At 50.0% G+C, this 23,894-nt stretch overlaps 2 protein-coding genes across 2 annotated transcripts; one reads left to right on the forward strand and one right to left on the reverse strand.

The window, feature by feature from the left end:
- Nucleotides 1–2,090: 2,090 nt before the first annotated feature.
- LOC115081092 (Krueppel-like factor 1) lies at nucleotides 2,091–6,973 on the reverse strand. The gene is made up of 3 exons (XM_029585604.1): nucleotides 6,547–6,973; nucleotides 3,634–4,594; nucleotides 2,091–3,292 (listed from the first exon to the last, which is right to left on the reverse strand). The coding sequence occupies exons 1-3, from the start codon at nucleotides 6,631–6,633 to the stop codon at nucleotides 3,117–3,119; spliced, it is 1,224 nt and encodes a 407-aa protein (XP_029441464.1). The 5' UTR covers nucleotides 6,634–6,973; the 3' UTR covers nucleotides 2,091–3,116.
- A 6,450-nt stretch (nucleotides 6,974–13,423) lies between these two features.
- LOC115080690 (glutaryl-CoA dehydrogenase, mitochondrial-like) lies at nucleotides 13,424–23,871 on the forward strand. The gene is made up of 11 exons (XM_029585046.1): nucleotides 13,424–13,579; nucleotides 15,254–15,366; nucleotides 16,160–16,303; nucleotides 16,432–16,494; nucleotides 17,276–17,446; nucleotides 18,755–18,884; nucleotides 19,057–19,273; nucleotides 19,956–20,059; nucleotides 20,454–20,579; nucleotides 21,144–21,304; nucleotides 22,821–23,871. Exons 2-11 carry the CDS (start codon nucleotides 15,264–15,266, stop codon nucleotides 22,892–22,894), a joined length of 1,293 nt encoding a protein of 430 aa, XP_029440906.1. The 5' UTR covers nucleotides 13,424–13,579; nucleotides 15,254–15,263; the 3' UTR covers nucleotides 22,895–23,871.
- The last annotated feature ends 23 nt before the right edge of the window (nucleotides 23,872–23,894 follow it).

Below are 23,894 nucleotides of genomic sequence, written 5' to 3' on the forward strand. Positions count from 1 at the left end.
CTTTTATTCACACGTGCATGCACACTAAGCTGCGCACACATTTTTACACACACCCACACTGGGCTGTGCACACTTTTACTCACACGTGCACGCACGCTGAGCTGCGCACACATTTTTACACACACCCACACTGGGCTGCGCATACTTTTACTCACATGTGCACGCATGCTGAGCTGCGCACACATTTTTACACACACCCACACTGGGCTGCGCATGCGTTTTTACTCTCCCTGGAGCAAGGAGTTCTACGTGCAAAGAAACATGAACACAAGCTAGCAGTCCTCCGTTTAAATCCCTTGTTAATGAAGGCATTAGCTGTTACTCCCCGCTGCAGCGAGGGGTTTCTTAATGCTCTAAGTTTGACACCTGGGCAGAGCTGGAGTAAAGTATCAGTGTATAGAGCTGAACGCAGCGTTCACGAGAGGAGACCTGCACTCAGACCCGATGCACAAAGCAGATTCTGAGCACCAAGCCAACGCTCCATGCACAGAAATGGTGTTTTGTGCATATCGAGCCTGCTCTGAGGATAATCATTTATGTTCCACCTTTCATGACACTTCAGAATGGATTCCACATAGGAACTGCCCTGCTCTCTGTGTAGAAACAGGGCCTGCCCCTGCCTTGGTTTACCGCATGGGGAGTGATGGTTATAGCGCGGGCTCGATTTCAGGGCAGTTTTAATGCTCAGCTTTTCACAGCAGCTCTAGAGACGGCCATGGCCTTTCGGCCCTTTGAAAAACCAAAATCAGGCAAGAAGGCCCTCCCTGCTTTGCGTAGGGTTTTGCTTGAGTTTTTTTTTCTGTAGAATTTTTCCTTTCCAGAAGTTGTAGGGAGTTAGAATCTTGGACAAAAAAACCCCCCATTAAATTAGAAAATTTCACTTATTTTACCTTCTCAGATGAAGTCTCTTGGGGAGGGACTTATTGGACCTGAATTCTAATAATAGCACAAGTTTCCTTGAGCATTAAGGTGGACAGGACAGCTAAATCCAAAAACTATTAATTTTGAGGAGCACAGCAAGAGCAGAACCATGAAGCCCAAAGTACTGCCTGCCTGCCTTTCAATGCCTCCGCACGCTCTCTTAAAAACATTAGTTTGGAAACGCCAGCAGACACAGAGGCGGCCATTTTGCTTTCCAGTAATGGCACGGAGGAGCAAATGCTACTAGAGATGCAGCAGGGAAAGCTGGCAGAATAGATAGGGACGAATCAAAGAGAGGAAGACTGAGGGATAGAGGGAGCAAAAAGATGATATAGAGGGCTCTAAAAGAGGTTACAATGGGGAAGTAAGAGAGCAGGAATGGAGAGATGAATTGAGGGAGAGATGCAAGTCAGAGAGCAAGAGTTGGAGAAGAAAAATGGAGAGAAAGGAGACTGAAGAAAGCTGAGAGGTAGGTGAGGGAAAGATGAACGAAGAAAGGAAACAGACAGAAGGAAAGAAAAAAATGGAGCGAATCAGGAAACAAAGAAAAGAAGAAAGCAGAGACTGAGGGGAGAATCCTTTACAATCAAAACAAGAGAATAAACAAAAAAAGAAATAGAGTGTTTGCTATGTCTCTTAAAATTCGCCCAGGAGGAATGGGAGTCTGCTTCCGTGTGGGAAGTTCTGGGAGCCATGGATTCATCAGCGTTGGGCAGCCCGGATGGGTCATTCACTATATCACAGGACAGTGCTTATTAAAACCTTTATCAGCAAAGGCTAAGCCTGTCCTTGGGTTTCTGGGAGCCAGAGGGCTTTATAAAACTGCTTAACGTTTTGACCACTTCAGCAAGATGCAAAGAAAGACCCAACTATCACAGCAACAGGAGGATAAAGAAAGCTTCAAAGAGACATTAGCAAGAAGCAAAACATCTCTCTATAGATCACAGGCCCACAAACTTTATTGATAATGGGTCTTTCACTCTGTCCTGTGATGTTTTTGTAACTCCTTAAGAGGACAAACACATCTTGCACCGTAAGAGTCGTTTCAATACTTTGCATGGAAAACGCCGTCGGGCAGCCACCCTAGAGCCTGCTGGGCCGGGGGGGCTTTTGGTTTCCTTTGTGGCTGGGACGAAGGCCCACACGCTGAAACTCTCCTATCTCTCAAGTTGTGGGTTTGCGGCAGGGCGGCTTCCCCTGTCCATGGAGGGTGGGAACCATCCCCTAGCCTGCAGCCCCACTCCGTGGCCATCCTGGGAAGTGCAGGGGGCAGTATTTCCAGAAATTATTGCAGCCTAGATTAGGAAATCTTCCCCATTTTGGGCAAAAATTCTTGACGTGAGGGAATCAAATTAAACCCCTAGCCTTACAGAGCACGCACATCATAAACTTGTATAATAAATAAAATAAAGATTCTGCCTCTCTCATAAGCAGTGAGAGGTTGTACTGTGCAAGCAATAATTCATCATTAGGGATCTTAATCGATTATGCTTTATTCTAAGACAGACAACCTATTATTCAGAGCAAGGGCCTTCATTGCTATTCTGGTCCCAGATCCCTCTGTCAGATTTTGTATTTAGGGGGAAATCAGCATGGCCGGTCTTAGGTGATGTTCAGCCCAGCAGAGCCCTGTAATTGTGCAATGACGGTGTTGGGGGTAGGGCCCAGTGTGGTCACCCCTACATGCCCCTCCCCGCCCAGGACAGCCCTGTTTCTGGGTGCCTGAGAACACCACGTGCAGGAGGCAGGCTGCACAGTATAGAAAGTGGGGTTTTGTTTGGTCTTTTTAAGGGATTTCTATCCTCGTGAGATACAGAAATGTAGAAGTCCATCCTTCTAACCCACAGCCGTAACTACGGCGAGGGCAGGGCAGACTTCCACAGCGGGACAAGTGAGATAGACTGAAACTAGGCCACACACATTAAATAGGAAGCAGGCATCCTTAATATAAGATTTATTCACACAGAACGGACATTCATCTGGCACTCTGCCTCCCTCCTTTACAAATCCATAACCCTCTCACCGCCCTCCACCTAAAGACCCCCCTCTCACCACCCTCCCCCAGTGGGTTTTGTCCAATCCAGTTCCATCACAAAAGTATGAGAGGGGGGGGAGGAGGTCTGAGCAGAGCAACGCCAGCACAGTGTGGTGGAGAAGGGGGCACAGTCACTCACACAGGCACACGCACTGCACCGCTACATGTGTCTCTTCATATGCAGGGCAAGGTGGTCCGAGCGCGAGAAGGCCCGCTGACACAGCTGGCACTGGAAGGGGCGCTGGCCTGTGTGCTTCCGGTAGTGCCGGGTCAGCTCGTCCGAACGGGCAAACTTCCAGCCGCAGCCCTCCCAGGTGCAGTGATACGGCTTCTCCCCTGCAACGGCAAAAGACATGGTCAAGGATCAGCAGCGGGAGGAGGAGGAGGTGGAAGCGCTCTGCGTACGGAAATCACCCCCCCCCCCCCGGGGCGAGGCCGAGGGAATCCCTCCCCCCCCCCAGGCCCACTCGCACCGTGGAGGTGAAGCAGCATCCTGGGTCCCATGCACTTACTCGCAGTACTATTGGAGCTCGGTGGGATCGAGCGATCCTGGGGCACTGATTTGCGCATCTTTTGCTTCTGCATCACGGCTTGCAAACAGATCACCTCCTCCCTGCAGGTACAATGAGCGCCCTAGGCAGGCGGCAGGGTCAGGGGCCGCCAGCCATCCTTCTTACCTGTGTGGGTGCGCAGGTGCGCCTTGAGGTGCGAGCTCTTGGTGTAGGTCTTGCCACAGCCCGGGTGGCTGCACGTGTGGCTGGCTGTGCGCTTCCGGGTCCAGGACTTGCGGCTCTTCTTCACCTTGACCTCCTCCGTCTCCTCCAGCGACGGTGCCACGAGGCCGAGGTAGGAGGAGGAGGGAGGGGCGTGCTTGGCCCCAGAGTCTGACTGGTACAGCTGGAGGCGAGCCTGGTACTGGCTGGGGAGGGCAGGGTGGAGGAATGGCTGGTAGCTGTCGTAGGGGCAGTAAGGACCCAAGGCCTGCTGGGGGACCTGGAATTGCCCATAGGCCCCCCCTTTCAGACAGGAGCCTGCAAAGTTTCCCGGGGGAGCACCCACCACGGCTGCTCTGGAAGGGTCCACGTGGTAGAGGTAGCCCCCACAAGTGACTTGGTACTGGTGCCTGAAGGCGGCCGACTTCTGATCCGTCTGGTGAGAGGTGCCGCCTAGCGGAGTGATAAAGTAGCCTCCCGCTGCCTTTCCTGGCTCGGCCCAGGAGGGCATCACGTCCGACGACGACTCTGCGAAGCTGTCGGTCATCCCGTCACATGGCTCAGAGACCGGTCCGTCCCCCAAGAGCTCTGCCACCAGGCTGGTGGGGCCGGCGAAGGCAAGCAAGCCACACTCAGGGGCCTGGTAATTCCTCAAGTCGAAGTCCTGGTGATATGCCTTTTGCCACGCTTGGTGGTGGCCTTCCAGCGGGCCGTCCGCCCCGGGGCACGCCAGCCCCTGGGAGCCGGGGCTCACCTCGGAGCTGGAGAAGTTGTTGAGAAGGAAGTCCAGGTCCCAGTAGGAATCATCATCTTCCCGTTTAATGTGAGGCGAGGCAGCTTCGGCTGGCGGGCGCTGGTCCAGAGAGGCACTGGAGGGGTCCTCCCCCAAGACGACGACCTTTGGGCTCTCCGGTACCTTCCACCACTGCAGAAATCACACAAACAAAATAAATAAATAAATAGAAATTGTTAGAATGCGGTTTGAAACGTCTTCCGATAAGGCTAAGTGATCTCGCTTTTGGGGCTCCCCCTTCCCTCAGTTCATCTGCCTCCTCTCCCATCCCAACACTGTGTAAGCAGCATTCGGGGGGGGGGGGGGGGGGGAACCTTGCTTTTCTCGTTATCTCACCAGTGAATGATGTAAAATCAATTGCAGGCTCCTAAGTCAGAGCCGCTGAATCTCCTTATCTTCCCCCACCCCCAGTCCCCGTGTCCAGGCTGTGCTCATCCCGCCCTGGAGATCTGCCCACTCCTTTAACACCCTCTGATCTTCCCAGGTTCCTCCTGAAGAAAAAAAACCCGAAAAGCTCACATCCAAGCCCCCAAACACGCCAACGATCCATGAAAACCCCTTGGGAGGAACGCGATAGGCCACATGTTGTGTGTTACTATTTGTGCATCATTGGGGATGGACCATTCAAAATTCAGGAAGGCCGTCAAAAATATTTTAAACTGCAATGGGTAAATTGCGCATAGTTTTTATAACATTGTAATAGTCACTTGCATGTTAGGTGACATAGCCGAGTTGTATCTGGTGCCATCCCTGAGACTGCCTCTGTGGTAAGTGAAAGGCTGCAAGCCCAGTGCTTCACACTTCAAGGCTGCAGCTCCTTACCAGAACTCTCCCCCTTACCTCTAGATCTGGGTCTATACAAACGATTGAAGGCTGCCTGTCCAGCCAGTCCTGCTTTCCCTTTGGCCCGAGCTTGTGGCCCCAGGGTTAGGAGGCACAGCTAAGGCAGTTATCCCGCCAGCCCACAGGTTTTATTTATTTATTGAACATATTTCTATACCGGTCTTCATATCAGGCCGGTTTACATGGCACTTAGGGGAGTAACGAGTAAACCAAAGAAGAGAGCAAAGTTACACATAACAAGGAGATAGAACTTGGGGGCTAGAGTAGCCAGGAAGTAGAAAGACAAGAATTAACTGGAAGTAAAATACATATGAATATCAGTGGGACTAGGGCGAACGTCCCATCAGTTGGATTGAGTCTGGGTAGGACCCTTTAGAAATTAGGGGGAGGTTGAGGAGACGCCGGAAAGGGACTGAGATCCCAGGGACCTAGCGTCAGACCCTCACCAAGTTTAAGAAACGTTAAGGTATTGCGCCGAGACGTATCCCCTAACCCCAGCCAGATAAGCGCCTCTAATATGAAGTGTTTAAAGAGTAGCTGAATTGGAGAGGGCACGGCATTAGTACATAGGCTCTGTAAGGAAGGGGTGCTAAGTTGATCGGACGGGTGGGCCCTATGGTCTTCCTGCCGTCGCGATTCTGGGTATCAAATGGGAGCACAATAAGCCTGCGGGGGCACCAGTCCTGGGTCAGTGGCTAATGAGAAAAGAACGAAGCAATCGTTTTTAGGACTCTTCCCCTCTCAATTAACAGATCAGTAAGCAGAAAAAAAACAACTCAGGTTTAGCGCCAAAACGGGAGTCAACTTTTCAAAATGAATGGGGGGTGCGCTAAGTTACGCCTCCCTGGTCGCGGAGAAGGAGTTTGCGCTCGAGCACTCCCACACCCAGAGAAGTGGCAGCTCCGGTCCTAACCGAGCAGAAATGCAGGTCGCACGCCCTACACCTGCTGCAGGAATTGTGATCCAATACCTGATATAGACCAGCATGATACAAACCATATATATATATACATACATATATATATATATATATATATATATACATACATACATATACATACATACATATACATACATACATATACATACATACATATATATACATACATATATATACATACATATATATATATATAAAATCACTCCGGGCAGTATTCTCCATTCCAGGACAGTAATGCCTTCCCCCATTCAGTGAAAGTGGGGGTTTCAATCGCACCCTCTGAGCGTCCCCCCAGCCTTACCTTCAGGATTTCCGAAGGCTTTTGTTGGAAATGAGCAAAGCCGGCCAGGCTGTGAATGGGAGGCAGCACAGTCTCTGCCACTGCCATGGTCAGAAACCCACAGCACCCCTTGCAAAACGAAAAGGACTGGTTTTGGTTTTTTGTTTAATTCTGCAATGCTCCCCTCCTCGCTCACTTTTCCAAGTCACTCCTCGGCTTGTGCATCTTTCTCTGGCTCACGCACGGGCTTTCCCCCATTCTCACTTTCACAACTCTTAATCAAGATTTGGGGTTTTTTTCTGTGGTTGGCAAACTTATTTCCTCCCCCCCTGTCCTATTGGCTGCTCGCTGACCGTGCTAGTGAGAAAATGGCCTCATTTCTACCAATCGGGTGGCAGGAGATGAGTTTGCTGGCCCTCTGCGAGGGGATTTGTAATCTTTAAAGCACCACTGGCACTGCCTATCGCGTCTCTAGCAAAAAAAAACCCCCAAAACGTAAGCGACGGTGCCCGCTCTGTAGAGCTTACGATCTAATCAGGGCCAGCTCATTTCCTAAACTCAATAAGGCTGTAAGTGGGAGCATCAGGTGGGCTGTCAGTTTGCATGGGAAGAGGAGGTGCACACCTGCTGCTCATTCACTTCCAGTGCCTTTAAGTGGAAACCCTCAGCTGGCTGGTCAGGCAGGGGTTAAAGGGAGATTAAGGATCCGGACCTGCAGGTACCAGAATGCACCCTGCAGGGGCAGCGCTCAGAAAACCTGGACCCTCAGGAAGGATCCGGGTGCCGCTGGATGGAGAACCTCAGGGAATGGGGGTAAACCTATTTCCAGGCTTACGTGGCCTCAGGAATATTCATAATGTTACAGATAAAAGACCAACATGGTCCATCTGGTGAGTCCAGATCACAAACGGGCTTTAGAAATCAATGGTGAGCCTGCTGGCAGACGAGGACCTGATGGGCCCATCCAGGCTCTGCCCACTCTCATCCCTGACGCGGTGCTGCAGACCCTGGACGACCTCTGTCCTTATCTCAGGCTTTTTAAACATTCTGGCACTGCCCTGCTCTGCCATCATTTCCCTGAAACAATATTTCCTTTCCTTACTCCCGAGTATCCCATCCCTGGAGCCTCTGACCATGACCCCCAAGTTGCTCTGGACCGTCCTTCCCCTCCACCTTCTGCACTGTTGGTGTTTATACCTTCCAGGTATCGGTTGAACTTCTCTATCGCATGAGCTCTCCTCCGGGGCGGGCAGAGATTTCGCTTCCTCAGCCTCAGTCCCCAGGGCTTTTAGTGCACATCCTGAACTGCCTCTGCTCCTTCCCTCTCCCGCACCCCCTGCCCTGTCCAGCATTTTAGTTTTTTCACTTTATATATATTGGCCTTGCTTCTTGATTCAGAGGAGGAAGTTGGAAATGAAAGAGCGGGTGGTTTCCTGAGAAAGCCCAGCTGAAGCAGTACACGCACTGGTTTTCCAATTAGGCAACCCCTTCCCCGACGTTCCCCGGGGTCAGTGGTGAGAGCGAGAGCGCGTGCAGGGGAGATCTGAACCTCTTCCGAGGACCCATGATCGCTGGCCTTTCAGTGGCAAGTGATGCGGGGCCGAGAGCAATGGAGATGGTCCAGGAGAGTTCTCGGGTGCTAATCCTGGCTCTGCCACCGACCCTCTAGGTATGCCCTTGAGTCGAGGCGCTTTACATTTCTGCACATCAGTTCACTAGCCCTTAGTGCAGCCCGTGTGCAAAGCATTGTATTAGATAAATCAGGAGTCAGGCAGGCCCTGCTTCCAGAGAGCTCAGCAAGCAGCACAGGGTTGTCCCACACACACACAGTGATACTGACGGGCAGCGGTGGGACTGGCCCCTGGGTTTGCAAGTGTCACTTCTTCAGATCCTTGGTTAAGGCTTTTGACCCTTGTTGCAAAGGCTGTTTATAATGGTAAAGAGGAAAAGAAAATGCAGAGAGCTATCAAGGGGGGAGGGGGGAGCAAGAGATATAGAGAAGGGGAGAAACAGACCCAGAAGAGGAGGAGTGAGGGAAAGAAAGAGAAGAGAGAAAAACAGAGGAGGATGGAGGAACAGAGAGATCAGAAAGACACAAGGGGGAGGGATAGGGAGAAGGGGAAAAAGACAGAGAGATGGAGGGAGGGAGATAAAGAAACTGAGACAAGGAGCAGAGAAGGGGGAGAGAGGTTCCCCCAGTTTGAATCGTGCATGAACCTCTCTGTATGAATTTATTTTCTGCTGTGTTAAAACCGTCAGATGTGTCTTAACCCCCATCCTGTTCAATCTTCTCTCCCGGGGGAAGCCCGCTTGCATTTTTTTCAAAAGCAGAAGAAAAGGGAAAGACCTGGCTAGCTGAGTGCAGTATTAAGAACGCTGCGTCGGTTCGTTTCGAGGAAAACCACGGAGGGCTGGCGGAGATTACCAGCCCCCCAGACCTTATCAGGGACCCTCAGAGGCAGCAGGCTGGGAGCCGGAGGGGAGAGATAGCGTCCGTCTTGCTGCTGCGCTGTTCCCTGCTGGGGGAGAGATAAGTTACCCCCGCTGGTCTGCTGTGAGAGCGACATCTCACCTAGTCCCACATGGCCCCTCTCAGTGCAAACCTTCACGGGCAAGGGTGGCCAGCGGTCCATGCCCCACTAAAGCCGGGATGCGAGGAAAGGCAGATTCTGCTGGAGACAAGCCAGGGGAAGAACGAAAAACGAGTTTTTAACCCAGGATTTGCAAAGAGAGAGAGGGGAACAGGCCTGCTGCACGTTCAGTATCCCATGGCGTTGGTAATGGAGATGGCGCTGCCTACTGGAAGGTTTGGTTGGCAGCTATGCAAGGTCCCTCTCCCCAGCCACGGCATACGCTGCCACTTCTCCCCCTCAGTCAGATCCACAAGGCAGGAGAAGTGCTCAGACCTCCTAGGGGGGCTCTAGCAGGTCCCCCGTTTTCTCCCTTGGGTGACCCCCCCCCCCAGGCCTGTGGAGAGCAACGGAGCCGAGCTTGATTTCCGATTTCAGTTTTGCCTTTCATGGCCGGTGAAGCACTTCCTCTAAATTCTGCACATTCAGGGCCCCTGCAATAAGCCAGCGAGGGGAACGGGTGCTGCTGAGCGCCCCCACTTTCCTGACACAGGCCCAGCCACCTCTCCTGGGCGAGCCCTAGCGCTTCCTCGGCCGCGGGCGACCAGGAGAGGTGGCTGTCAGTGGTTTAGGAAAACACAGGCTCAGTTTTACGAGAGTCCCTTTTCCTAATCTGACTGCCAGCACACTTTTTGGGTACATTTTTTTTTAATTCTTGTCTTTTATGTTTCTCCGACCTAATATTGCCTTGATATTAAGTCAGAGGAAGTACAGAAAAGTAGTATTTTCTGTTTTTCTGTACACTTTTTGGGCTGCTTTTGCTCAGAAATGAACGCCCTTCTATAAGGGGATTAGCGCTTTGGATGCGCTAATCCCCTTATAGAATAAGGGCTTGTGGACGTTTGTCCAAAATCCGCATCCAACCACAGGGCGCTTGACTGAGTGTACTGTATTGTTATTACAGCTGCCTATGAGTGCTGGGGGAATGCCAGCCTGAGAGCTAGAAGTAAACCTCCATATATTTCACGGCATCGACCCCAGATATTATACCTAGGAATAAAATTGTGTTTATAAAAGTCATACCCTCCAAAGATGGTGAAGGGTGCAAAGGACTGAGCCTGGCATGGCACTCAGCCATGCCGAGTTCTAAGCCCTGGGCGGAGGCTGTGCACGTGCTGCCAGGCCCCCACCCATCTCGCCACGCTGCTCCCATGCTCTGGGTGCCTGCTCCTCCCAAGAGAGGCCGGTCGGCCTGCGGCCTGGCCACCCGCACCACACCTCCTGCTCTCCCAGTGCCCTTCCGCTGCCCACCGCAAGGCGAGGCATTTCCACGCTGCCAGTAAACACATGCTGTGGGCTCGCTCTGCTTTATCCGCAGGCCGGCCCTGGTTTCCTTCCTTTCGGATTTTGCCTGCATTACTTCTTCTTCTTCTGTGGCTGCCTGCCGAAAGGGTTTCTCTCTTTTTCATTGCGAAGGCAGGGTTTCTGTTTTTCACAGCACCGCGTACCAGCAAGCTGCTCCTGAACTTTCAAGATTTACTAACAGAGAAATCCTTTTTGGGGTAGTAGTGGAGGGAGAGAGGATGTGATAAATATCTCCTTTGCCTTGCTATTGGTGACAGGCAATAATTTCTCTTAAATTCTGCTCCTGAGGTTGCCTGGGGCTGGGGATGCTGCAGAGTCAATGTTGGCAGCCCCTAGGGCTGGGAGAAGAGGCTCTGTCATCTGGGGCTGGGGGGGGGGTCAGAGCTCCAGGGCCCAACTGCTGTTGATCTGCCTTGGGCCCTTCGTTCTCCTAAGGTCACCATCGCGCTGCGGTGATGGGTACCGGATTCCACAGGGAGCCACGGTGGGTGCTCCCTCGGTCTCTGTAACGGTTGGGCTAGATGGAAGGGGACTCAAAAAACAAATGATGGGAGAGGAGGGAGATCCTGGCAAGTTGCCAAAGAAAACTCCCAGTGGCCATTAGCCCCGGCAGAGGTCAGTGAGCTAGAAACTCAAAGTGGACTTGAGCCAAAACAAAAGTCTCTCCTATCCCAATCTGGGACTTCCTGGATCCTGAGATTCTGGAGCCGTCCACACACCCAAGACCTAAAGCTGTGCCCTGGACATCTGCAGCATCCGCCCTGTTCTTATTTTTGCCGAAACTGCTTTATCCTTTTATGCACCTGCCATGTGATGTCCCCTGTGCGCGTTTTACAGGCGCTGCGGGGCACGGTCTCAGACTTTATATGGAAGGAAAGACCACCCAGGGTGCAATATGACATGCTCATTAAATCAAGGGAGATGGCGGTGGGTGGGGAGGATTGGTGGGGTCTCCCGAACTTCCAATGATATCATTGGGTGTGTAGGTTCACATGCCTAGGGGAATGGGTGAGCGTGGGCTCCGCGCGAGCGTGGGCGTACATGGAGGGAGGGTTGGGCTGGGGATATAGTTCAGCCTCCCCTGCTAAGCGTGCCGAGATGGACTCCAGTGCTGAGGCTGATTGGCAGGAATCATCCCTTGACAGCTCATGCTTTGCAGGCCGTGGAGGCGGACGCGGGGGGTTGTGGTATTCCGGAGAGGAGTTGGACATGGTTGCTGAGGAACCCAAATCCCTTCCCGTGCACGCTGTCTCCTGATACTTGAGATTTTTAGGACAGCTATGGACGGAAGGAAGACTAAAAATGTTTACTGAGCTATTGGGAGAATTTCAAACCTGTCTGTCAGTAGTAGGTATTTATATTTACCACTGCGAAAGGCATTGTCGCCTGTGATTCCCATGGTGGAAATCTCCGGAAGAAAGTGAAGGGATCGAGGGGGTGTTGAGTTGCATGGAACCTGATATCAGTGCTTTATAAATAATTTACATCTGCTGTAACGACTTCAAATCATTTAATCCAGATGTGGAATTCAGATTTGTGGTGCGAATATGATGAGAAAGATTGGAAATCAATATGGTAAATAAAAAATCAGGAGTTACTGTATAAACTGTTGCAAATTTAGTAATTCTGATAATCGCTGATGGAGGGGGTGCGGTCAGAATGGAACATACATCCACATGTGGTGGGGGTGCGGGGAGCGCCAGGTATTTTGAACCGATGTGGCCGATTGTATTACCAGGCTGTGTGGTCAGCAGCTGGAGTTGTTTCTGCTGGGTCATTGGCCCACTAGAAGCATGATGGGCCGTAGGAAGTTGGCCGGTCATCTCCATGTGGCATGTTTGACAATCACCCATCATTGGAAATATACTCCTGATCTGGGAGAGTGGAAAAGGAGGCAGAGCTAGCTGTCCTGGAAAAACCAATGCTGCAAGACCAGATGGGACAGATATGAAGAGGTGTGGGGGTCCCTATTGGACATGGCGGACTGCAGTTTTGAGCGCTTAAAAGAGGGGGGCAATAAATTTTGGGAAGGTTAAGGCATGGGGTGAACGGTCCTAGTGCCTCAGATAGCAGGGGGGATAGTCCCCTTGGGACCTGCCAACCCCCTGGGAGGCTCCAAAGGTTGTGGAGAAGTAGGTGGCACCTCAGGGTTTAGGACAGAATCCACCAAAACTTCTGTCTCCATCTGCTGGAGGGGAGGCAAAACCCAGGAGTCTGGACTGATCCAGGTAGGTACAGGGAAGGAGGATATAACATTTTAAAATGGCAAAACGGGATGCTCGAGCTATTGTCTAAAGTGTGGGTTGTGCCGTGTTCATTGCTGTTACTTGTTGCTTGATTATGTTATGATGTTTAAAGAAAATTGAAAAATAAAAAGTTATTAAAAAAACAAAACAGGGAATTCCTCACTTCCCCAGGACAACCGAACAGGCTGATCCGGTCCTGGTTTCGCCCCAATGCACGCGTGGATTTGTAAATCTGAGTTTCCAAAAGATGCCACCCTCCTCGCATCCACCTTTAAAAGCAAACGAAGCGATGCAAATCCCTAAGTGCACAGAAGCGAGATCCGGAGCGGATTAGCCGAGGCCCGGCTCTGGTGCAAGCGAACATTCTGGTAGTAGGAAAGGAGAAGAAAAGTGGCGAAGCCTCGCACAGGGAGACCCTTGGCCTCTGCCTCCGTCACAGTTTCTCGAACGTGTTCACGAGCTCGGGGGGGGGGGACGCAGCCAATCAACTCGCAGGACCCTGAGCGAGCGGGGCGGACATGTTGAGCGGGGCGGAAGTGGGAGGGTGGCTAAGGGCAGGAGCATGCATCGGGCACGTTTTAAATAGGAGCAGACTAGAAACAAAGGCGCTGTAGTTGGGTGCCTTTTTTTTATGGTTTCTTCTTCCCCAGGCTAAGTACTTCAGAATAGTCAGTAGGGTGACTCCGGGCGCACTTCCCTGGCAAAACCAAACAAAACCAACCTGCATGTGCCACTCTCAAGATGGCGTCGGCAGGCAGCCACTGGGTGAGGCAAGGTGAGGGGGCACCCGGGCAGAGTTCAGAGTTGAGTAACAGCGGAGCAGCAGCTGAGAGGCTCTTCCGAGGAGGTCCTGCAACCTTAGCACTGAGGGAGGTTTGTTAACTTTTTTTGGGGGGATCTCTATCTCCATCTCTATCTCTGTTCTTCACCCCATTCCTTGCATGCAAAACTGCAGGGATTTCCCCGGATCGCTCAATGTTTTGCGAGCCACACCGGCCGCACGCGTTTCCCTGTTTATAAACCCCTGCGTATTCCAGCGTCTAACTCTATAGATCTCAGTGGCAGTAGAGGGGAAGGAGGGCGGATTTGTCATAATCCCCGAATTAAAGATAGAGAGAAGAAACCTTACATTTCCGCTAAGATCAAATAAGCTTTCAAGCTGGGACACCCTAAGATTTAATGCCAATCAAAGCTCTCTAGCCTGCAGTCAATGTGCAAGCTCAGAGGGAGGAGTGACCCCTAACACCATGCTGGGACACTGGGTCAGAGGGAGGAGTGACCCCTAACACCATGCTGGGACACTGGGTCAGAGGGAGGAGTGACCCCTAACACCATGCTGGGACACTGGGTCAGAGGGGAGAGGGTCCCCTAACACCATGCTGGGACACTGGATCAGAGGGGAGAGCGGCCCCCTAATACCATGCTGGGACACTGGATCAGAGGGAGGAGTGACCCCTAACACCATGCTGGGACACTGGATCAGAGGGGAGAGTGTCCCCTAACACCATGCTGGGACACTGGGTCAGAGGGAGGAGTGACCCCTAACACCATGCTGGGACACTGGGTCAGAGGGGAGAGGGACCCCTAACACCATGCTGGGACACTGGATCAGAGGGGAGAGCGGCCCCCTAATACCATGCTGGGACACTGGATCAGAGGGAGGAGTGACCCCTAACACCATGCTGGGACACTGGGTCAGAGGGGAGAGTGACCCCTAATACCATGCTGGGACACTGGATCAGAGGGGAGAGTGTCCCCTAACACCATGCTGGGACACTGGGTCAGAGGGGGGAGTGACCCCTAACACCATGCTGGGACACTGGGTCAGAGGGGGGAGTGACCCCTAACACCATGCTGGGACACTGGGTCAGAGGGGAGAGTGACCCCTAACACCATGCTGGGACACTGGGTCAGAGGGAGGAGTGACCCCTAACACCATGCTGGGACACTGGGTCAGAGGGAGGAGTGACCCCTAACACCATGCTGGGACACTGGGTCAGAGGGGAGGAGTGACCCCTAACACCATGCTGGGACACTGGGTCAGAGGGGAGAGTGACCCCTAACACCATGCTGGGACACTGGGTCAGAGGGGAGAGTGACCCCTAACACCATGCTGGGACACTGGATCAGAAGGGAGAGTGACCCCTAACACCATGCTGGGCATTTGGATCAGTACTGGCTCATAGGATACAGGGACCCTAATACTGTTTTGGGGCTTTTAGTATTGAGGTAGTAGTTAGTGCACTAAATCAGATCTGACGTCTTAGCACAGTGGGGCCCGTGAGCTAACTCTGATATAAATCTGAATAAAATGGTACATGCAGTTAAGTAGTTATTTGGACTTTGGAGAGTCAGATGGCCATAAAGTTACTCTTTCAGTGAGAGTCGTGCGATGCTGCTCTGTGAGCGTTTGTTTTGTAGAAATGGAGTGGAGGTGCGTCAAGCCTCCCTGAGCGTTATCTTCCCCTGCTCAGTGGGCTGGTTTCTCGCGTCCCTCGCTCTGCTTTGAGGCATTAACGCTGCCTTCTCCGACTGTTTCCCCACTAGGAAAGTAACCATGATGTCCTTAAGAAGCGCAACCCTGAAACTCCTGGACTCTGCGAGTCGCGGAGCGGCAGTGAGTGCCGTCCGGACGCAGGGCACCTCCAGCGTGCGGAGAGGTCAGTGGCCAGGCACCACAACAAGAGACTATTTCTCTGACTTGAACTGCTTAAATATTTTTTTTGTAAAGATTGAAGAGTCTGAGTTCTGGGGGGGGGGGGGGGGGGCGGGAGGTCACTTTGAGCCAGGTCTGCTGCTCCCGCCGTGGCCCTGCTCTTGTCATGGTAGGCGGTGGCACTACACGTCCCAGAATGCTCAGAGGCAGGCTGCGTCCCTTTTGCTCCCCGGCACACTTAAGCCTCACGCTTTGCGCAGCAGTCGGATCCTTTCATGGATAAGTTTTGTCACCTGCATTCGGTCTGTGATACTGCAGCCCCCGTTCCACCTAATCTTATCTGCGTGGCAGGAGTTGGTTTGTTAATTCATATCTCATTTTGGAAAATGTGAAAGGGGGACGACGGCGCCCTGCAAAATGTTAAGTTTGTTTTGTTTTTTTTGTACTCGCCGTGCTAGCTCCTCATGGAGGTTCTCACAGTTGAAGCACGCGGTCAGTTATTGCATTTGGGATTTGGAGGGGCGAGGCAGGAAAAGAGGGGATGGGAGGTGTCGTGGACATGGTCGTTGAAGCCTCCTGACAGTTGTAGATGAAAGCAGTGCTGGGAGGGTTTCTTGCAAAGTCCTTTTTCCTCCTAGCTGAGGGTTTAGCATCCCTTATGAGGATTATTCAGAGGTGTGTGCTTGGTATCGCAGACGGGTGCAAGACACAGAGTGGTACCACGCAGTAAAAAGGAAGCAGGAAGACCATCGGAGCATTGACACGTTGTTTTGTTTTTTTTTCTCTCTCTCTCCCAGCCCCCCGCCTACAGTTTGACTGGCGGGATCCTTTCGCACTGGACAGCCAGCTGACGGAGGAGGAGCTCATGGTCCGAGACTCGTTCCACGCCTACTGCCAGGAGAAACTGATGCCTCGCATCCTGACGGCCAATCGCACTGAAGGTACTGCGCTGCTAGTGCCGCCGGCGGGCCAGGTGCCCCTCGAGGGCACGTGTCAAGTCACAGGACACACGGAGCAATACATGCTATATATATATATATATAATATAATTGCTATCTTTTGCTTGCAGCGTTTGACCAAAATATTTTATTGGAGCTGGGCGAGCTGGGCGTGCTAGGATCAACCATCAAAGGTAATTCTGGAGATGGGTTGGCAGAAGCGTATTCAGGTGCTTGCATGAAAGTCGAGTATGTGTTCTCGCTGTGTTCCAGCCACTGACGGGGTCACTGGCTAAGAGCGATCCCGTTAGCTCGTGTGTGCGTGTGGCATGAACCCCTGCCCCCTCGATCTGCTTCCTGCGCACTGCCGGTGGGCTGTGAAACCACGGCTGTGCGCTCTTTCTGGAGAAAGAGAGGACATCGTTTGTGCACGTTACTGTGGCTTTCCTTCCAATCCACTGCCGGCACTTTGTGGCCCCCCCTTCGTGAGAATCCTAAGCGGAAGAAATTTTGTTTATGATGGAATTTTAGGGCCTGCACTTCCGGGATTCTTTGTAAGTGCAAGCGATGCGTTTATAAAGGCAGTGGGGATTCTGGGGGGAAAAAAAGAGCTTTTTATCAGCGTGGCTTAAAAAAAAAATATAGAATTTACTCAAGTAAAAAAATTTCTCGAATTTCAAACGTAACATTTAATGCCCTGCTCTTCCCTTTGTTGCTGATGGGTGATATGAGTGCTGGCAGAGTAGCGCTTGCGTTATGTTTGTGCTGTCAGAATGGATCAACCTCTCCGGCCTCTTAAGACGCTATCAAAACGATGACTATGTTTGGATCTCACTTTTTTTCAGACGTTTGCCCATTTTCATTAGCAGGTTTGTTGGGTTGATGACCATCCTCTCGCCCGACTTCCTTTGCCTTGTGATGTAGGGTTTTTTTTGGTTTTTTTTTGTATGACCCTCTTATTCTGCTCTCTGAAAGGTTATGGCTGTGCCGGTACATCTTACGTGACCTATGGACTGCTAGCCCGGGAGATCGAGAGAGTAGACAGCAGTTACAGGTCAGTGATGAGCGTCCAGTCCTCCCTGGTCATGCACCCGATCAACGCCTACGGAACGGAGCAGCAGAAGCACAAATACCTCCCAAGACTGGGTGAGTGCGAGGCTCGGGGGAAGGAGGGCCTGATGAGACCTGTGCTCTGATGGCCTCGCGCTGGCAAGAGGGGGCAGAGCCGGGTCCCTGAGAGCACAGCCCAAGTGGAAAGAAGCAAAGCAGGAGGCCATTCGTGAAGGCTCCCTGCTCAGCACCAGGTGGGAGACAGGAAGGGGAGAGGTCATCCTTGATGGTTGCCTGATGAGAGCTGAGAGGGAATATATTTATAAATGACTTGGAAATGAGGTGATCAAATTTGCAGATGACACAAAGTTATTCAAACCTAACAAGAGGATTATAAGAAATTGCAAGAGGACCTTGCAAAGCTGGGAGACGGGGCATGCAAATGCCAAATGAAATTTAATGTGCACAAGTGCAAAGTGATGCACTTAGGGAAGAGTAACCCCAATTATAGCTGCACAATGCAAGGTTCCACATTAGGAGTCACCACTCAGGAAAAGGATCTGGAAGTTATCATTGATAATACATTGAAATCTTCTGCTCGGTGTGCAGCAGCAGCCAAGAAAGCAAACCGAATGCTGGGGATTATTAGGAAAGGAATGGAGAATAAAACAGAGAATATCCTAATGCTTCTGTATCCCTCCATGGTGCAACCTCATCCTGAGTCCTGTGTGAAGTTCTGGTCACCACATCTCAAGAAAGATAGAGCAGAATTAGAAAAAGTACAGAGAAGGGCGACCAAAATGATAAAGGGGATGGAACAGCTCCTCTATGAGGAAAGGCTGAAGAGGTTAGGGCTGTTTAGCTTGGAGAAGAGACGGCTGAGGGGGGATATGATAGAGGTCTATTAAAAAAAAAAAAAAAGAAAAGTGGAATGGAACAAAAAAACGTTAATCAGTTGTTTACTTTTTCAAAAAGGACAAAGACCAGGGGACACAATGAAGTTACTGGGTAATACATTTCATTTAAAACTAATAAGAGAAAAAACATTTTTTTTTACTCAATGTATAATTAACTCTGAAATGTATTGCCCGAGGATGTGGTGAAAACTATTAGTGTAGTTGCGTTTAAAAAAAATGTTTGGACAAGTTCCTGGAGGAAAAGTCCATAAACCATTATTAAGGTGAAGCTGCAGAAATTCACTGCTTAGCCCTGGGATAAGCAGCTTGGGATCTCTACCCCTTGGGATCCTGCCAGGCACTTGTGACCTGGATTGGCCTCTGCTGGAAACAGGATGCTACATTGACACACTCCACTTTTAGGCAACAGAGATTTTTTTTTTTTTACTTTTTTTAGCGTTTGCTGAGACTCTGTACATTCATTTTCTCACACTTTTTTTCTTATCAGCTAAGGGAGAGTTGGTGGGCTGCTTTGGTCTGACAGAGCCGAACCATGGAAGTGACCCCGGGGGAATGGAGACGAGAGCCCACTTCAACCCAAGCAGCAAAACCTACACACTCAATGGCTCCAAGACGTGGTGAGAGGGGAGGGCACGGTCACAAGCAGTTTGTCCTTTCATTATTCTCCAGGCGTTGTTGTTCACATAATTATTTATGTATCTGCAACAGGCCCTCCTCACTCACTGTCTCTCCTTTTGCCCAGAGCATTTGCTTCTTTTTACTCCCCCCCCCCCCCCCCAATTGCCTCAGGATCACCAACTCTCCCATAGCGGACGTCTGTGTCGTGTGGGCGGTGTGCGAAGACGGGAAAGTGAGGGGCTTTATCCTGGAGAGGGGGATGAAGGGTCTCTCCACCCCGAAAATCGAAGGGAAGTTCTCACTGCGGGCCTCGGCGACGGGCATGATCCTGATGGAGGACGTGGAGGTGCCGGAGGAGAACCTGCTCCCGCACGTCTCGGGACTCGGAGTAAGGAAGCACGCGGGGGGACGTTTCCCCACACGGATTTGTAGGAAGGCTTTGTGTGTGTGTGGGGGGGGGGGGGCAGGGAAGGATGCGGGCGCATGGGGGATGTAGGCCAGGGGGTATGTGGAGTTGGATGGGATTTGTGTTGGAAGGGGGGGCGTCTGTGTGTGCGTGGCTGGGGAGTGTGGGGGCGGAGGGTGTGGCAGGGGTATCTGAAGGATGGATGTGGTTTTTTTTTGGGGGGGGGGGGGGGTTCAGTTCCCTGAAAATCCTGGTCTGATGTTTCATTCTGCGTGCCAAATTTGGGGCCTAACCTACTAAGGCTTTATGGGGAAAATGCTTAGTAAATGAGGCCCTTAGTGAATTTCCATCCCTTTTTTTTTTTTTATTGTGCTTGCAAACGGACATCGATCCCTCTTGAATAATTCTTTCCAGTGTTCCGTATGTTGGAAAGTGTAAAGAATTGCTGGCTGGCTTCTCGGAGAGGTTTCTCAATGTGACTTTCCAAGCACTAAAATGTGTGTTTAGAGGTGAAGGTTTGTGTCACAATTACTGCCTGTGTCCTTGTCCGCTTTTGTTGTGGCCGATCTGTACGACCACCTGTGTTGTTCACGATTCTTTTCCATCGGTTGTGCTTAATTAAATATGTGTGTGTGGGGGGGGGGGGTTCTTGCGTCCTCCACAGGGTCCATTTGGCTGTCTGAACAATGCACGCTATGGCATTGCCTGGGGGGCTCTCGGCGCTGCCGAGTTCTGTCTGCGGACGGCCAGGCAGTACAGCTTGGACAGGTGAGCTCTTCCTGACTGTAAACTCGCGGCTTTGGTGGCTCAGACATCCCGTGGCTCTCTCTTCTGTCTGCACAGAAGAAAGCTTACTGTTAACAAAATGTAAACTAAATCGTGGCACAGAAAATGTTTGTGATCCACCTGCAGTTTCACCATTTGGATGGTCTGTGGCAGTTTGACGGTTTTCCCGGGGGGGGGGGGAGCAGTGTCTCCAGATGGGTTTGTTCTGCGCACACCTAGACAGGAATGAACCTCATTCGTGCGTCAGGAATAATCTCAGTATCTCGAATTTACTGCTGATGTCTTGCTTTAGTTCTGGGTAAATACAGGATCTTATTTTTGAGAGAGTGCATAATTTTTTGTTACGATCTCTGGCTTGTATTCGTTTGCTCTTCAGAATTCAGTTTGGCGTCCCTCTGGCCAGAAATCAGCTGATCCAGAAGAAGCTGGCGGACATGCTGACAGAAATCACCCTGGGGCTACAGGCCTGCCTGCGGTTGGGCCGCCTGAAGGATGAAGAAAAGTGTGTACTGATTTTTTGTTAAGGCATGTATAGATATTAGAGGCTGTGAAAAATATGATTACGTCACATGTCAGACGCAAGCTGTAACTTCTGTGTGCGGTGCAGTGTTTCAGACATGCGTTACTATTGTTAATCAAGCCCCCGTAGCCATCACTCCTCGATATAGTTAGAGAAGTGTGTAGGCTCAACTTTGTGTAATCATAATACTCGAAAGTCAGCTCCTGGTCAGAAGCGGAACAGAGTTTTCCGGGCCTGATGTTAGTATATGGGGAGTTTGTGGTGCAGGGTCCTATTCTCGCGATTTGTACATTGAAAATACAATTTGTGCTCAAATCATGTTGCATGGAATTAAAAAAAAAAAAAATTAAATCCCGTGAAATCTGAAGACTTGGGATCTAATCCTATTGCTGTGTGCGACCACCTTTGAGCCATCTAACCTGTCCTGCACGAAAGCTTAAGATCATAAGCTCTTCTGGGAAAGGACCATGCGGGTACGGCTCGTGCCGCTAGCATTTGAGAGTGGTGAAACCTGTTATCCTTATGATTGTTGATGCCTCCTCCCAGGGCCACCCCTGAGATGATCTCTATGCTGAAGCGGAACTCGTGCGGGAAGGCACTGGAAATAGCTCGTCAGGCCCGGGACATGCTAGGTGGCAATGGGATATCCGATGAGTACCATGTCATCAGGCACGTCATGAACTTGGAGGCTGTGAACACCTATGAAGGTAAGACCAAAGCTCAGCATCCACGGCAAACCTTGAGAGTAAGGAAGACAAAATCCCTAGTAATGCATGCTGAGAGGTTTATGGTGACATGATACAAAAAAAAAGAAATTGACTAATCCACTGATCATATGCGATCAAGAAGTGACAGAATAAGCTAGGGACCCAACTATGGTCCTCGAGGGCCACATATAGTTAGTAAGCTGCCTACAGATTTGCTGCTTTCTGGTTGCTTGCAGTATCTGTTTACAGAAATCCTAAACTAGGGGAACATCTCTAAAGTGCAATGCATATGTATTTTTAAATGTATCTTCCTTGCTTATTCCCAGGTTGTGCATTTAGCTTCTCCAATAAAAGGGGGGCACCCTTTTTTTTTTTTTTTTTTTAACATCTTTTATCTGTGAATCTTCAAGTAATGTTGAAAGAGAAACTTGCAGAGTTTCCCTCTTCAAAATCTGTAAAACAGTATGGGTGCTTTTTCCCGTCAAGGTTAGGTGGGAGGAAGGCTATAGTTTTCATCCAATCATTGTACTGCCTAGTTATCTCGGTAAAATGGCTTTGAAAATTGTCTTCTCCTTGTTTAACTTTTCCTCATACTGCTCTCTATGTTCTGAGAGCTTAGAAAAACCGGTCAACCACTATAAATCACAGATCAAAACCTGTACCTATTTCCCCTCAGATGATAAAAACCTTGCTGTCACACTAAACCGTACTCTATGTTTACGAATGCAAGTAAAGTTGTAGTGAAAGGGGCATCCTTTAAACAGTGGATGCTGCGAAATCTTAAACCTTTTCTATCTAAATATGATTTCCAGGCGCTGAGATTATTGTAACTTGATAGGTATCACAATGCCAAAAGCCATCTTTGAGGGCTCTTCAGGTGGCACAACACTCCGTGGCCCGTTTTACTAACAGATACAAAGTGGAATTGGCACACTACACCAAATATTACACTCTCGCCATTGGCGACCGATACAGCAGAGAACTGAATTTAAGATACTGAATGCTCGTCCGTGAGGCTTTAAGCCAACATGTATTAGTACATTTACAGACCCTCACGAGCATTTAGATCAAGTGGCTGCGGTCTCCTGGATGTTCTCTCGCCCAGGCGGATGTGCCTTGGTGAAACACGTGAGCACGCTTTTCAGCTGCAGGCCCGGTTTTGTGGCATTCACTCCCAAACGAGGGATCTTGTACGTTTAGGGACTTGCTAAAGACCCATCTGTTCAAACAAGCATTTGGCATCGTTAACTATTCAGCTAATAATTGCAACACATTTTTGTAAATAATTACTAAAATAAATGCTAAAAGCTGACTTTAAATAATAGCGGGCAGACAGCTAGCTTTTGCTTTGTTTCATTATAGTATATGTTGGTCTCTATGTGTTTGCCAATGTCTCACCAAGCATCCTCAGAGTTACACATTCTTTAAATAAAAAATTGGTAGCAACCTTTAGAAGGCCGAGAGAAACTGCAGAAATACACAAGCCTTAATCTTTTTTCCATTGTCCTCTGCTTAGGTACTCACGATATTCATGCCCTAATTCTGGGGAAAGCTATCACAGGACTTCAGGCATTCACCGTTGGTAACTAAAGATTGTGTTTGTACGGTGGACAACCAGTCTTTTAAAAAGAGTGAAAACTCTCTACTTGGAAACCATCCAGGAAGTGCTGACGGTTATTACACAAAGACTGCATCAGATTTAGATGAACTAGCACATTTCTACACCGTGGACATGGAGCAGACCTCTTTAAAGACACTCGCTGCGGTACCTAGAGAAGGCCCCTGGCTCGTATTCATACATGCGCCACAGCTGTTGTTTCTTTTTGTCGGAAGAGGTTAGAATAAAAAAGGTTTTAACCACTGCAACAAAAGAAAAAAAAGGTAATTTGTTTGAATATTTGTGGAGAATATAATAAGGGAAACTTGAGTAGGATTTTAATACATGCAATAGGTGTTGAAACTGATTTGAATTGTGCCCTGAGCAGTAGCGATTGCAGTTGTGTTATTACCTATGTGATTATTCTGATCAGACTGTATGCTCATATCATCCATCTGTGTGTCCAAATTTCTAGCTGGTCTCTCTGAATTTGGTTTTAAGGGACTTATTGCCTTTTTAATTACTGTGTCTTTCGGCCAGGCGGCCCATGCATTTTCCCCACAGAAACAAAGTGAAGAGATGCCCCGAGCACACCTGTCCCTCTGTGCTACAGCTCTGTAAACAGAAATCCAAAACGTGACTAGATAAAGTCATTGTTTTGGCTGATTTCAGGTAACCTGAAGGTTCATGTATTACCTGGTGGCTATTAAAAAAAATAATAATAATAAAAATCTGTGCTGGAGAGAACTTTGGAAAAACCTATTTTTAAAATGTAGGTTAGAGATCCCTCTCTGCTGTGTCTGCTTATCCTAAGAACATGTTCATTGAAGTTGGGTCGTGGACTGAAGGTAGTTTTAGCTGTTTCTAAGAGTGCCCTGCGAAGGTGCCTTTTCTTCATCACTTGTAATGACGCACAAAGCCCCGGCAACCCTTCACGTACAGTTTGCAATAAAACCAGATGCTGAAGAGGCTCAGTGAATGTAGAGATGTTTA

The sequence above is a fragment of the Rhinatrema bivittatum genome, chromosome 19 (assembly GCF_901001135.1).
Source record: "Rhinatrema bivittatum chromosome 19, aRhiBiv1.1, whole genome shotgun sequence".
Taxonomy (NCBI): Eukaryota; Metazoa; Chordata; class Amphibia; order Gymnophiona; family Rhinatrematidae; genus Rhinatrema; species Rhinatrema bivittatum.